The sequence below is a fragment of the Scleropages formosus genome, chromosome 18, assembly GCF_900964775.1.
Source record: "Scleropages formosus chromosome 18, fSclFor1.1, whole genome shotgun sequence".
Classification (NCBI taxonomy): domain Eukaryota; kingdom Metazoa; phylum Chordata; class Actinopteri; order Osteoglossiformes; family Osteoglossidae; genus Scleropages; species Scleropages formosus.
Genome location: NC_041823.1, coordinates 12876053 through 12892395, shown reverse-complemented (window position 1 = coordinate 12892395; position 16343 = coordinate 12876053). Strand labels below are relative to the sequence as shown.

Below are 16343 nucleotides of genomic sequence, written 5' to 3'. Positions count from 1 at the left end.
CCACTCAGCAGACCATAGAAAAGCTATAACCTGGAAAAATAATGGACAAAAATGTTTTTGCCGGGATTTGAATTACGACGCTACATTTCCTCTATAATTCTATTAATCAGCTCCATAATAGAAATCTTTAAAAGCTTAATTAAATCTGTGGCTTTAGAGAAACTAATCACATTAGAGTGAGAGCCACCCTTTGACTCGAACAATGCGCGCGTCGCTCACGCAGACAGACGTCGACCCGTCACGCTCATTTCCTCGGCATCCACCATTGGAGGCGGAAGTTTGAGCGCACGAACAGGAAAGGAGCAGCAATGTCTCCCAGACTAATCCGAGCAAAAACCTCATCATGTAGAATGTCATAATACATAACTGGTAGATTAATGCTCATTTGTGTTTCATCGTTCCCCTCCCTCTGCTACGTCTTCCTTTTGTGCGTATCGTTCAGTGGTTTAACATGTACTGACAAAGTCATTTTTAACGCGTATGTAACGTAAAATTTGCTCAGTTGTCCGATGGCGTGACACCCCACACACAAACTTTTAATTCACACAGGAATACAGCATTATTGTAATCCTGTTCAGCATTTCAATGCAAATCACACTGCAATCTTATTTTCCTCAACTGCTTGTTAAAATCAGGGTCATGGTGGTCTGGATCCTATCTGGAAATACGGTGCACAAGCTGCCAGCTGACTCCTCAGCACCTCAATTTTAATTCCTTTGCATGTTTACTTGGTTCTTAGCTTTTTTTTTTTTTTTTTAAAACTAAAGGATTTAACAGCAACATGATCCTTTCCTGCTTCAACCATTTTATTGACCATTATTTCATTTTCAAATTTGAAGCAACTCAGCTGGTGAACACTTAACGGGGTGAAACAGACAAACAAAATTCACACGGAGGTTAAAGTTAAGTGCACACTCACAATTTTGGTTAGAAATAACATTAAAATTGTTAATACATTCAATACCTTCCATAAATCTACCTTCTTGATGCTTCCACTAAGGTATGTAGTGTGAGGAATAAAAACAGGTATAAAGGTAAATATCCATTCCTATAGTTCATCTGTCCAGGAAAAGCAACTTGACTAAATCAAAGGTGAAAACATCAAATCGTGTTGATGACAAAACTTTTATCGTTACATCTCAGGTAACGGCTCTGAAACCCTACTGCTGGTAAAAGCCAGAATTTACACAAAAACGCAGACATTCCAATTGGTCAACTCCTCTTCAAGTCAAAAAACATACAGCAATTTTCATCGTAACCACTTAGACACTTTATTCAATTCCTCCCAAACAACCTAAGGTTTTTACGCTTCCTGGTGGATACTGCAATTTGGGTTAAGTGAGGGTACGAAATAAGCATTCCTCCTGGTATAACACGAAATGCTCAAGGTACATGGTTTCGTACCATGTAAAATGGCAGACATCAAGGGGGTCATCGATTTCTCTTGACACGGTGACAGATAGAATGCGTGTTCCTCTTTTTAAAGCAAAGCACCAATATCGAACCTTCAGATGTGTCATAACGCATCAATTCTATGTTATATTGCTGGGGGTGAAACTACTGTTGAAGGAACTATTAGAGAAGTTATTTCAAAGCAGCAGCAACTGAGGGGGTGAAGTAATCATGGAATGGGAATGGCATTAAAACATTTTCTGGGAAGAGGCCTTCTGCATCTACCAAATGTGACACAAAAGAAAACTGGGGTGAGGGAGAACACAAAGTGTCCCAAAGGCTGAATCTTCCATATTTTATCTATGTTGCATCACGCAGATCTCCAACGTCCCCTCACTCCAGCTGCTTCCAGTGCCAGATATTGGTGACAATCCACTCGCGATCCAAGCCATCCGTCAGCTCCATCTGAAACCTTGGGTTATGGAAGAAAAAAAATTTATTTATTATTGTTATTATTATAATTATGATTATTTACATGTTCAGACAATGCTTTAACCCAAAGCAGGGGTACCACTAACAATTCCTAGTTGTATACATGGGTGAAACATGATCTACTTTGAATAAAAGCATCAGCTAAGCAACATTTATACAGCTGGATATTTTACTGGAACTATTTCATTTGCTTACACTGTTGTATTAAAGCAGGGAAGCGTGAGCTCATCCATCCTGTTTAACCAGTATCTTACCTGCTATGTAATACGTATAATATTTATCAGTGCAATGCACTTTACCAATGATCATTATCACCTTCAAAAGATACTCTGTCTCACTATGACGAGGAGAAGGGGACTCAAGCATACACACAATTAAAGGTTTTTTGTTAATATGTGTATGTTCTTAAGGCCTGTTCGGTTTTCGTTTCTATACATAAGAAGAAAACCGAACACGTCGGAGAACAGGTGAGGGATGCGGGAGAAAAAAAAATTAAATATTTTCAAAGAAAAACGAGAGAAGTTAGGAACTGTGGTTTGCGTGCCGCAAACTTGACACGAGCATCACGCGGAAGACAGAGGAACGTTACGGCCGAAAGGGCTCCGCAGCACGGACGCTCACTCGTAGACGGCCGTCACAATCTTCTTGGCCGCGCTACCTCCTCCTTTGTCAGTCCTCTTAAAAACCACAGTGCTCTCCGGATCCTCAGGCACGTCTGCGTTGGACAAGTACCAGAACCTCATGAGGACGTAACAAAACTTCCTACCTGGGAGAGAGAAGAACGACAATCTGTATCGTGCAACACGTCGCGACCAACTTGACTCTGCGCGAGTCCATTTGGCCCCAGCGTTACGGCGTTCGGAAAGTCCGGCACAACGGCGACGAGCCGCGACTCGGAACAGTTACCTGTGGCGAGACCTCAGCGGCAACGCAGAACGGAGGGTGAAGTCCAAGACAAGCTCTATCATGAGAGGAGAACTAAGAGAAGTCTCTCTCTCACACACACACACACACACACACACCTGGAACGGGGGGGGACAAAACAAGGGTCGTCACCTGTGTTGTCATAAAGAAGGGACACATTCTCCGGTATCAAGAAAATGATATCGTCCAGGAGGACGGCGAGATTTCGCCTCTGTTCTTCAGTGAGGGCGTCGTACTTGGTCCTCGCACCTTCCACGGCCTGCAGCAGCGAGACGGAGAGGGACGCACACGCTCTCACTCAACTGGACGGACACACACACACACACACACACACACACACAACACGGGGACACAACTCGTGTTTGTGGGACATGATCATCGCGGGCGGGTGCTGTGTGGTGCGTCTCACTCTCTCTACATACCTCAGTGGACGCCAAGCCCTGCAGATCTCCAAACCTCCCCTGAGATATCAAGGTGGACACCTGGACCAAGGCCTGCGGAACGTCACGGCAGTTCAGATGGACACGACGCGGGCGGGGGCTGACAGTGAGTGACAGCCACGTGCGTGGCGGCGACCACTTGCGCACGTGGACACCTTACCTGCTTCGCACCTCTGCTGAAGTCCGCCGACGCGATGTTTATGTCAAAGTAGAGTTTAACAAGGAAAATGAGCACTTTGTTCCTGATCCAGGAGAAGGGGTTCGGAATGCCCACCACAATGATCCGCGGCCGGCTCTCCGTCTTCGAGTCTCTCTCGTTGTCCGTGCTGTAAAACCTGCACGATTTCTGCGCAGCGGCGCACAAAGGCAAACTCCGCGCGCGCGGCACGCGCTCGTTCACCGGCACCACAGTCACAGTGGGCCGGCGGCGCGCGGAAGGATACGCGCGGACACGGTCAGGGCGCTGCGGCTCCACGACGAGCTGCGGCCGCACCGCGGCTCTCACGCTCCAGCAGCGGGCACCTGCAAACACACGAGGCACCCGCTGCATCATACAAACGTCTCGACCGCGGCGCCGTAAACGCGTCCGGATGCTAACATGCTGCAATTGTGACTAAACACTCGCACGCTACTTCCGGTTACCGCACGCAGCTCTCCCACAATGCACTCGGAGTAATTACGTACCGGCAAGCGATGGGTTGTGGATGTACTGCAAGTGCCCGCTAGAGGGCGGCAGAAGCCAAATAAAATGCTCGGGGAGGCGACGCTTTCCGCTTGTCTACGGCTAACGGAGAGGTGCGCTCGCACAGCGGGCCGTGAGAGGGCATCGCGAAAAAAACAAGATAGATGCCGTAAACGCGTTTACAGCACATGTATAAAAATATGAGTTTAACTTGTTTTTCACTTACGAAGAAGATCGATGATAAATGCAGTGTCTTTTTTGCATTTTAATTTCCAGAATTATGAACTCGGGAGTATATTTGTTCATTATGTGTGCATGACCCATGCGAGAGTTCCACATACGCGAGTAGAACATGTTACATGTGCCTCTCCGCCCTTCTCCACCGCCCCCAAGTTTCCAGGTGTGCATAGGTGGCGCATGAAGAGAGCGGGGTTTGCGCTGCACTGGGAAAGAAATGAGAAAAAAAGCGCTCGACTAACATGAAGAAGCGAAAGGGCTGAAGGCACTTTTGAGATGAATGCATGTCCAAGTGCATTCAAACTGTTTTGTTTTCACACGGATCCGGCGGAACACGCCACACAGGTGCAGCAAAAAAAAAAAAAAAAAAAAAAAAAAAATCATTGTTTCTCAAACGCAAATTTGATCAGTAGACCAAAACATCATTAGATTCATGCTGTTCCCGGTGATTACAGGTCACGCGCATTCGCGTTCGCTTCATATCTGTATTATCTTTCGCTGGTGACGCCGGTGACGGTAATTTATTGTGCTTTTATTCTGCTTTTCGCCTTGAACGGCGAGGAGGAGACACCTGCGCCCGTAAGCCCTCCCTCCCTTCCTCCCTCGTTTTATCGATCAATAATTGGCACCGCAGCGCACTTGATTATCGAAATAGCGCTCAGATATGGACACCTTTTAAAGATGTATTATAGTAATTAGCTCTGTCAGTCTGAAACGCTGCTGCATCTGGAGGTTGAATGGAGCAGAATAATAAAGTACAACGATGGATGCGCTGGTGATTTTGCCGCCAGTTCCGTTTCTTTTCAAAGACAAAAGTTGGCATAATGATACACGTGAAAATATTGAATTCACTTTCACTTTTCTTAATGTTAAAACGATAGCAAAATGTTTAAGTATGTCTTATGTACATTTGGTAATGTTACGAAGCATTATTATTATTATTATTATGTTTTCTTTAGACGCGTGCATAAACTTTCACTGATATATTAAGCCTTATTTTTAACTACAGTTTTAAATATAACTTATAGAACATCATCATACAACTGGTTCGCAGACAACTGAAGATTTTGAATTACACTAACGCCCCTATTTTAAAACTATTTTGTTAGTAAATGAACCACTTAGTGTTTTATTTATGTCATGATAAATTAATAAATGTAACCATAGTTCAAAAGCCCTTAGCAGAAAAAAACAGATACATTTCAATTAACGCCAAAATTGGTATTTATAAGATATCCTGCAAACTCTTTTTTTTTGCGTAAAGCTCATAACATTGCAATATGTTGACACTGCAGACTGAGAACTGAAGGAATTTACTGATTCCTTGAAAAAGTTCGTCATTTCCACTTGGTGCCACTAGACAGCGCTGTTGCCCACGTTTCAGCCCATCTTTCAAGCATTAACAAGAATGTTCTGAACAGTGAGAAGAACTGTAAGTAAAACAGTTCTTCGCAGAGTGGGAGATAAGCACTTATATGTAAGTTCTAAAATGCAATAATAACAATTAATTAATAATATATATATATATAGTGCAATTCTTATAAAGTATTAAATGTGTGTTTTTTTCCAGTAGCTGCTTGTTTTAAGGCTTTCATTAGAATTACAGTGATATGACATTTCCAGTGCTTTTTCTATTATTATTATTATTATTATTATTATTATGTAGTGGTACGGTGTCTGTGGTCATCCTTGTAGTACTGCTGTAGTCCACCTGCTACAACAAGTAAGAGCTGTGATGCTCCTGTATTCCTTATAGATCCTCAGTCTTTTGAAGAACCTTTTCACTAGAGGATAGCCATTATTTCAGGACAGATGCATAAACTGGCTTATTGGACCCGAGTACAACAGCTCCAAATGGTAGTCAATAAAGTAAGTTAATCAGTACGTATCAGAAATATTAGCCTGACATTAATATCATATCTGTACATTAAGGTATGCATATATTGTTTTACTTTCTTGTAATTAATTTTTTTCAGTTTTCTTTTCCAGTATGGATGGCAAGTTACAGCAGGATATTCACTGGCAGTCTTTGCATTTGCTTCACTGATCAACTAACTGCAAACACAATGTAAATTTCATGCGACTTTGCATTTGAATTTGATTAATGGAGAGTATAAAACCTTTCCACCTACCCTTCTTGAATTCTCTGTAGACACCTACATGTTGGGCATTGACCATGCGTGGTGAAAACAAAAGCATAACAAGAATATGGTTTGACATACTCATTATTATTAGCTTAATTTAACAATTTTACATTTATGGATGAATGGAAGGGTGAAAATTAATGACAGCGTAGCAGTGGCACAATGTAATGGACTATATTGTAACAAACAGGTACGTTATTAACATTTCAGTAAACAACTACAGTGTCTGGCAGGATTTTTCTGACTGAAATAAAATAGGGTTGACTAAAGCAAAACCCTCCCATAACCAAGATAAAGGTACTTTTTTCTTTGCCTCCAGTGATATGCGGTTTGGTAAATGTCGTATTGTTTAATCTGAATAAATCCTGCCATGACTTCTGTGTAACAATCGTCCAAATACATCCTTGAGCCTGCAGTGCTATTTTTGACTATGACCAGAAAAAAAAAAAAAAAACTTTGTCAACTTTAATGTTATAAAAGCATCAGAAATAACATGCCATGGAGTTAACACCAGTAAACGCCATTTCTTGCTGAACTCTGAGCTTGATGATCAGGGTTCTGGTGAAAGATGCTTCACTTTAACTTTGGCATTGGATAATGAGGGAAATTAGTGCAAAAGCCCTAAGTAATAGTTTCTGATTTTTTTTTTTCCTGCAAATTATTTTTCAACTTGTTTTTGTATCTGTGCATAAATTAAAAAATCTGCTGAAATTTATTATTCATCTGAGATGTAATTAATATGCAAAATTATGCAAATTAAGATGCAATTAGGCTCCAATTCTCTAGTGGAATTTTCCATTATAATTTAATACAAAGTAACAGAGTAATTGGTGTCACGTGTAATTACGGTTACTCAAGTGTACTTTCAGACGTGCAAATGATGTGCTATACGTTGGTTATCCTATGCAAATGTACCATGTGGTGGTTTTTATCACTTGGGGAACACCTAAAAGTGCTTCATTTCATAAAGGGGAACATAACTGTTGTACTTTAACAGAGGAGCTAAAGCAGTAGAAACCTATGTCTGGTTCTAGTTAAGTGCAAAAAAAATTCTTACATGATGTTTTCATGGAGCTGAGATGGTAGAAGTATCTCGTATTTAGTCATGAAATCGGTGGATTCCGACAGATGTTTCTTTCTGTTGTACCTGTCACACTCTCCTCTGTCAATCAATTGCGCGCTGCGTCTCGCGAGCACAAATTCCGTACGTTCGCTCGAGTTAATTGTTATTGCCGGAGTAGCGAGGACCGCAGAGCAGACCTCTAGACCATAACTTCACAGCTGTATGATGTTACCCGCGAAGATGAGGATTTCGTTTGCATATCGATGTTTGCGTTGAATAATGGGCCTGCGAACGAGGCTGCGAAAAGGCCTTCGAGAGGCGTGCTCTCCGGAGGCTAATCGATCGAAGGAGTCGCGCGGCCCGACATCCCGCGCCCCGGCACCCTCTCCCAGGCACGTTCTCTCCCTCCGCTATCGGTCTTACTCGCGATCATCGGCCTGAACAAAGACGTCTGCCCCCCCCACCCGCACCCCCCCTGCTCTCGGCCGCCCCCACCCTGCGTGCCTGCCTGCGCAACTCTCTCAAGGAACATAATCCTGCAACAAAACCTACACACAAAGGAAACTTGAGCACAATCCTATAACACACTGCCACGGTGCACAATGCCCCCTCCCACCAGCCCCCATTGCTGCCTCTTCATGAGCGCTAAACGCCCCATGGCACAAATCAGCCTTCATCCCTTAGACCTTGCCGACTGGCGCCACCCAGGGCTCTTCGGGGCCCCCGCATGGCCTCCCCCTGCTGCTGCAGCCTGTCCTCGGGTCCTCAGTCAGCACCTGATGGAAGACCGCTCTCTGCAAACGTGGGACCGGCTGATGTCACCTTCGGTCCCAAGGGGCTGCGTGTGAGCTTTTATTTCACCATGAATCTGCACAGCGGTATCTTTTGTTATGTATATTTGTTATATTTGTATAAGAATCAAACAAAACTAGCAACCGTGTTACATTTTCCTTTTTTAAAAAATTCCTGCCACCTACCACCCCACCCCCCCCACTTCCAGCCCACCCCACCGCCCCCCTGCCAGTCCTCCTCCTGCATGCCTGCGTTCGATGATAGTGAAGGCACTCAGCCCTGCTGTACAGCTGGTGTAGCCAGGGGCGATGACTGTGCGGTGGAGGAGCTTCGTCTCTGGGGAGTGTGGGGGGGTGGGCGGGCGGGCGGGAGGGAGGGGAGGGGGGGGGGGCGTGCAGGGGGATAGCATTCCACCGGCATCCCGGCGTGCTTCCACTACGCTTCTCTGAAACTGCGTCCAGGGAGGCACCCGCCAGCACCCCAGGACAACCATGTAACCGAACCACCCAGACTGCCAGCGACTCGTCTCCTGTGCCTTTTGCGGTCAGAACCGCAGTCGGTTTAAATGGCTTCCACAACCATTTCATCCTTCTCCACCGCTTTCGCACGTGCATTTTAAGTACTTTGCACTTTAAAGTTTGTCATTCAGTTGTGTCTGCATGCGAGGAATACCGACATTTTTCAGAGCTGGCAGGTTACTGAATCAAATGATCATTTGCAATCATAATTAGAAAATAAGGCCTCTATGTGTATATGTACAGTGTATATGATGTTTGCATGATATATATACGTCCCGTCCCGGGTGCGTCCCGTCCCGGGTGCGTCCCCTCCCCCTATGACCTCGCACCCTGTGTTGCCGGGTTAGGCTCCGGCTCACCGCGACCCTGCTCGGGACAAGCGGTTGTTGATGATGGATGAATGATATAGTTATACAAATGCGCTCACACACATATATATATATATAGACACACATAGATACATGCAGTTTTTTTTCAGAAACTAAATGTATACAGAGAGTATGTCAAGTTTAGTTCAAGTACAGTAGCAGGTGATGTCTGTGATATACAAGGAGAACATCCTGTCATATGACACAAGACACAAGTGTCAGTCGCCAGGTGGTGAACCTGAACGGCAGCTTTATAGGTCAAAGCCACGTCGCAAGCGCAGGTGCGGGTTTCGTGTCGGTACGCGCGTCTCCGAGGCACCTCTTTGTGGGGCTGCGGCCCGGTTCCCGGACACGCTCGCGTTGCCGCAGACGTGAGACGCGAGCGCCACGTGTAAACGCAGCCCGAGCGTGGGAGAGGCGCAGAGCGGACGTCTGATGTAATCTCGGATTCCAGCGCGCCGCTAACGTGCGTGCGCCTGCGCCCCCGGGGCCCGCGCGCGTCGCACCCACACGTGGCGGGGCCCCGCCACCGCGCGCGGTCCTGGGCCCTCGTCCTCAGATCGTATCGACGCCGCCTGCCGAAAAAAAGGCACGCGGATGGGATGCGAGCCGCCTCCTTCGCTTCGGCAGGAAAGCGAACCAGAAGATGACTTATCGCCTGCCCGAGAGCTGAGTGACTTGAAGGAAACCGTGGCACTAGGAAACCGTGGCTGAGGTTTTCAGCCTGCACCACGAGCAGTCACGCCGCCTTGCCTTTTTTTTTTCTTGGATTCAGCATCAGACTTTTTTATTTGCAATTTCACATGCCTAACCATATTACTCCTACATGCATATTCCATGTCATCATAACTATATGCATGTATATGCACGCGTGCATGTGTGTGTGTGTGTGTGCGCACGTGTGTGTGTGTGTGGTGTTCATCGCATTTTCATTATGTTACTAAACAGATGCACAAATCTTCCTAAATATTATCATTTTGTTTTCTTTTTCTTGGATTGCTGTCTTTTGCCAACATCAGATGCTAGTCCCAGCCAGTCCTGCTGTTCATTTCTTAGTTTGTTTGTCTTTTACCTTGGAATTTTTGCCAAATGAATCCTGAAGCTTTAATTAAATTCATCCTACCTTCACAGTCTATATGGTAATAACCATTCAGTCTGCCGAAGCCCACATTAGCCTCGGAAAGCCATATTCTGTATGTTTTAAAATAAAAACAAACAAGTAGAAAAACAAAGAAACAAACTGCGTGCTAGGGTCTCCGGGGTCTTCAGGCAGACTTGCTGGTTGAGCATACAGAAAGAATAATGAAAAATGTCAAGACAGCATAACCAAATAATTTAAGTCAGTAACAAGTTGATAATTTATTACATTGTAAATATTTCAGAAATTTTTACTAATTCCACGAAGCCATTCTTAGAATTGCAATAAAGTTATTTAAAAATGATTTTAAAAAAGTTTGCGGTGTTTCCTAAGAACGCATCTTGTGCGTATGATTAAATGACAATATTTCAGCGAATTACTTTCCCTTATATTTTACTGGAGAAAAATAATCAAGGGCAGCACTGCAGCATAATTGCTGCGAATAGGACAGGATGCATGCGAGTCGATATTTAAAGACCGTCCTTCAGTTATTCTGTCTCTACACTCTCGGTACATCTGTGTACAAAAGCATGAGAGAGGGCGTGTGCAAATGTATTATAAATGCTGAAATATTCAAACATGTTTAATGAATTCTGAACATTTAACAAGCAGAGCTTCATGTAGCTCAAAGGGAAATATTGCTTTGCCTCATGATCTTTTCCTCTAATGGGGTTTTTTTTATATGACAGGCAAGTTTATGAAATTATGGCTCAAATAGGGCATGCTCCAGAGAGTAATTGACTGTACAAACGCCGTTCACTGAGAGCCACTGATATCCCAAAGCCCCAGTGTAGCCGGTCTTGGTCCCTTCTTAAAGAGGACATGACTAGAGGACGCATATTTGTTGAGGAGAAGATTATTATGCAAAGAAATTTTACATTGTACACAGCCAGCTGGTTTATATTCCTTTTAGGGGATTTTTTCTTATGTCTCTTATACTCTATATGCTATTGTGCTGCTCAGATCCTGCAGCCATTCTGCACATTTTGTTGTATTTCCGTGCCATATGCGTGAAGATTCCTTTGTTCGACTGAACGTGAAATCGAAAACGTACGTTGAAAAATCCACGTCGAAATGACAGCCCCGTTTCTATCCAACATCTGCAGCTTCTGATGCCTTTTTTGTGAGATATTTCTCTGCGTTCGGGATTTACTTTCCACACTATCACTTTTTTAGGGCCTTGTTACGAACACTTAGCACGAGGTGCGCTCTGCCTCTCCGCATGCCTTCTATCCTTCAATAATTTCCGGTGGTTTACAAGCAATTTCCAATTTGGCCACTGATGACATAATTCATTAATGTTTGCCCAAAGACGTGATTTAAAATCTGGAAAGTGCTCCTTCAAGCAGAATAGCTATTAGAGGGGCCATATGCACCAGTTTAAGTGTTAAACGGTTTGTTGAAGTCAACCTGGGTACAAGGGATGATAAACATAAATTATGGCTAATATACTGCATCAGTGGTTTTTCAAAAATAAAACTTACTGACACAGGGAAAACACTTTGGAGTCACCGTTGCAGCAGATCGGCCCTAATCTGTGCTTGGTGAGGCGCGTGCTTGGCAAAATCAACACAAACACTAAACACGCGGCTGCACTTCACCTTGGAAATTAAGACGGGTTACTGCGGAGTTCACGCCTGGATGAGCAAGCGTGATTATTTACAACTTCACTCGTATCGGCTTTTAATCAGAGAAAACGTCCGCAGCTCTGCAGCCATACAACCGGCTCCATTTGCCAACGATGAAAAACGAGATTGCCGCTTTAACTCAAATGCACGCACGTATACAGTGGGCCGTATGAGTAAAAACACAGATGTATTGTAATTTAAATTGAGATTATCCTTGCAAAAAAGCATGCTAAGTAAGCTTTTTAATATCACTGCTGGTGACAGCAAACAGCTGTAAGGCTGCGAATTGAAAACTAAAATGACTGCAGATATTTACATTTTTTATTATTGATAGTAAGTCTGGACAGATTTGAAAAGACAATGAAATGAGGGAAAATATATGTGGGATCTTGACAAACCTCACTGGACAATAAGACTCTCTGGTTCGAATTCTGTCCGAATTTTAACGTTTTTAAGCAAAAAAGAAAGAGTTGCACATACAAAAAAAAAAAAAAAATAAATAAAAAAATCAGTAATGTGAAAACATTAGTTTCCCCCGCTGCTGTGCTTTCCAAATTTTCTGGTCTATTGTAATCTTATTTCATTGCTCACAGAAAAAAATCTCAAGAATCCTACGTGGTTTCAGATGCTGACACAAGAACTTAACAAAGGTATTACCCTAATTGATCTTCAGAAAATTTAATAGTTATGCCTTTCATAATCAGAAGTAATAAAACTATTACGCTTGTTCAAGTTTTTTTTTTAATTCCAGAAATGTTATTAATTCAGTAAACAGCACGCTTGGTTTAAGGTAAATATTTTGAAAGGATGGGGAAGGAAGATTTCCCAGTGAGATTTTTCCTAGATGTTGCTTTTCACAGGAGTTAAGGCACGCACAATTGCAGTGGAAATAAAAAAAAAAAAAACAATAAGAGGGTGATTGTTATCAAAATCTTGTTTGCTTCTGCTCTTTCGGTGCTGTGCCATTGGCGATTTCACAGCTGGCCGGGGTCAGCGTTGGCACTCGACACTTGGGCCTTGTGCGTCAGCATGACCTAGTGCCCACGATCCGGGTGTCAACCGAACTCCGGGCCAAAGTCCCGCAAGCGAACGCTGTCCAACATTTCTTTTCCATAAGAAAAGCTGTTGTTTATAAGGCCCTTTTCCCCGACTCGCACCGTTCCCACCGGCGTTCGCAAATCTCTGCGTCTCTCTCTACGTATTAGCTCACGGTCACGAGAGACAAACCCGCCGCCGGTTCTCATGCTATTCCGTTTTGGTGGCCTTCGCATTCTGCAAGCAAAAAAGAAAAAAAAAAAAAAAAAAAATCATGCCTGCTGAGGGTAACTGGGTAACTGCACGTACCACACCTCTTCCTTTCGCAGCGCCCTGATTTCCCTGGGCTTGCGCATGCATGTGTGTGCGTACGTGTGTGTATGTGTGTGAAATCCTTTGCTCCTCTTCTCCAGCTTCCTGGCTGAATCGGTGCCATATCTGGGATGGACTGAGGCAGAAGTGAAGGCAGCCAGGGATGAATATGGCTTAATCTTCACACAGGCCACATGTGTGCGCATGATAACATGGATGCTTTCTTCCTGCGTAGGGTTATTCTCCTCCTATTGCCAGGTTGCTGCTTCAAATAGTCATGTTCTGTTGTGATATTTGCTCACACGCTGAAAGAACCATTCCTCCTCAGGAGAGGGGTTAATGCATGTTTTTGGAATTTAAAACAAAACACTCCGTAATTCCCAGCGCGTTCTCAACGGCAGATAGGGTGTCCCCCAACTGCTGAAGATATGTAAATAATAATATAATAATCGTAAATAAATGCGTATGTCTACGGCTAAGACCTTTTTAATGCATCTTAAATAATTATGTCTTGTTCAGTTCTTAATGATTCTGTTCCATTGTCAACTCGTAGCACTGTTGATTGAATTGTGTTGGACAATGTTATTCCAGTCTAACAGGCTTTAGTGTGTGTGTGTGTGTGCGTGCGTGTGTGTGTGTGTGCGTGCGTGCGTGTGTGTGTGCGTGTGTGCGTGCGCGCGTGTGTCCATGCGTATGCACGTTTATAGGTGCGTTCTGCAGTCAGCTCTCATGCCGTTGTCTCTCGCCGACGATCCGGCACGAAATCACTGCCGATTCTTCTGTAAAGGCTGAGCGTAAATAGTTTGCCGTCTCTTCAGACGCAAGCCATTTTAAAATGATTGCATTATCATAAATGATTTTATAACATCTGCTTGTCAATAATTATCCTACAAATTTCTTTGCCTTTTGACCCCCGGTTTGGATGAACCCCAGGTGTACCAGCCTGACTAATGAGCAAGCAAAGCAGGCCCACATTGTTCCGTCTCCCCCGACACTCCAAACTGCTCAACAGCAACCAAACATCTAGAACAGCAACAATAAAATAAAATCCAGGAATATGAACACGGCACAACTGGATTTCTATGTGCATTGACATAATGAACACAAAAATATTCCTTTTTCCTCTTGTGACTGGTGCGATTTATCAGTTTTCACAATTTCCTTGCAGAGCATGCCAGAGGATTACATGTAGATTTTTGCAGCGCGTTTTGCAGTCAGAAATATGACCGACCGATAGTTTGTACCTTTCCGGCCCGCCAGTGTCTCTCGTGCTCTGTATACATTTTGATATTTCGTGTATAGATTTACTGTGTCACTCTACTAAATACAGCGTCGCATTCGCACACAAAGAAAGGCACCGATCTTACCGACACTGCTTTATGTTTTAGTTTCCATAAAGAAATTTGCCGATAATTTATTTAAAGACTACAATCAATATTTCTGCACCACTGACATTTTCCTTTTTAAAAGTGAAGTAGAGTTCAATGCAATTTAAGAGAAAATAATGCTTAAAATATTAATTTGGTTCACTTAGAGAACAACATAGAAGAGTTTAAATGTGACGTTTAAAGTATGCGAATTATCATTTCTCTGATTAAAAACAGGTTGACAAATCATTTCGAGTGAAATACCGGAGCCATGTTTATTTGTATAAAGTCCGTACCCTGTTAGATTTGAGAATACACCATTATTTCCCTCTTTAAATAGCGACACACTTCTGGTGAAAGAAACAACAGCAACATCAGATGTGCCCTTAATTGAAAAGTTAATTATCTTTTTTAAACCATCAGTTGTCATTTAAGTAGATCAGATTCTGGCGTTGTCCCTGGAGACAAACTTTATTTCAGTCTTAATGGCTGGGGACCCTCCATTTTGCTTAGCTTGAACATTTGGTCACCGAATGCGCCATTTATAGAGTATTGTTTAATTAAAGTGAAATTAAGAGAACTGTGTGCGGAATTTAATTTCATGTATAAATTATTTTTAAAACAGGGGGTGACTCAGACAATCTAACTTTCCATTATCCTTCCCACTTCTGGAAGATGCTTCCTTTATTTCCTCTTTGATCTCCATGTGTTTGTTGACTGCTCTTGAACATTTCTTTCACGAGAGTAAATGCAAGGTAAACATCCAGAATGCACTGCTCGGTTCCTTTGGGAAATTGTTGTTTTTCCTCAAGTTTTTCTTTTTTCCCCCCTTCTTCGGAAATTCTTCTAGGAAGTAACGTAGGATGCAAAGTATGTGAGTTTAAAAGTGAAGCCAATTTATAAAAATAGATGCATTGGGAAAGGACACAGTTGCTTTGAAGGAGACTATGCGAAGTTGGTAATGCCGTTGCATGGTTTAACTGCAGCTTTCTTGATGCAGTTTTAAAAATTAAAAAAAGAAAATGACGATAAAACAATTTAACCTCTAATATGAGGTGATATTTCTCAGAGTATGTCTATAATATTTATTTTTTTTTTGTTTTTGAACTAATGCATGTTATTTAAAAATGTATCAGATGAATTATACCCACAATAGGAGGTATTTATGCCTATTCCTCTGTCTCAAAAAAGTTGGTTCATCCCTTGACTACCCTTTAATGCACTAATAATTTTCAAGCGATTATATTAAATTTTGTGATAATTAAAAAAGATGTTGACACTATCTGCTTGAGCGAGGCACACCTCTGCTGCCCTGTCCCAATCTATACCTTGCTAAAATAACAGAACTGCAGGTCTAAGGATACAGGGCTGAGATTTACAACCACAATAAATCCCCCCTGTTCCTGCTCACAGAGGAAGAAAAGGACTTTTATTAACTCTTTAAATATGCATGTATTTACAACTTACATATCATTGTGGTTACAAACTTTTATGCTGATAAGTACATATGCATTGAGTATTTCCATCATTTTGATGTTTATCACTTTACACATAGAGAGCTCCACAATTCTGCACAAGCTCACTTAAAAAGTGGAATGTCATCCTGTGAGACTTTTTAATAGATATATTTTCTTAATAGATATTTTTACTGAGCACCTTGTCTTTTCAGTCCCTTTGGTTTGTGGAACAACATGAATTATACTCCTGATCCTTTTAAAAAAAAAAAAGAGAAAGACAAGGATGTCATTTAATGTTAAAATACAAATTTATACTGTGAACTGGGAAACATTAATATTTTTCCTTATAACAAG

The 16343-nt window shown here is 42.7% G+C and overlaps 1 protein-coding gene across 2 annotated transcripts; it reads right to left on the bottom strand.

Annotated features, from left to right (window-relative positions):
* Positions 1–797: 797 nt before the first annotated feature.
* Positions 798–3902, bottom strand: si:dkey-82o10.4 (m-AAA protease-interacting protein 1, mitochondrial). 2 transcript variants are annotated; one of them, XM_018740651.2, is made up of 5 exons: positions 3409–3902; positions 3231–3302; positions 2941–3067; positions 2506–2650; positions 798–1864 (listed from the first exon to the last, which is right to left on the bottom strand). In XM_018740651.2, exons 1-5 carry the CDS (start codon positions 3799–3801, stop codon positions 1786–1788), a joined length of 816 nt encoding a protein of 271 aa, XP_018596167.2. In that variant the 5' UTR covers positions 3802–3902; the 3' UTR covers positions 798–1785. The 2 variants fall into 2 exon arrangements, with proteins under 2 accessions (XP_018596167.2, XP_029101738.1); XM_029245905.1 differs by having other exon boundaries at positions 2506–2599.
* Between the last annotated feature and the right edge of the window lie 12441 nt (positions 3903–16343).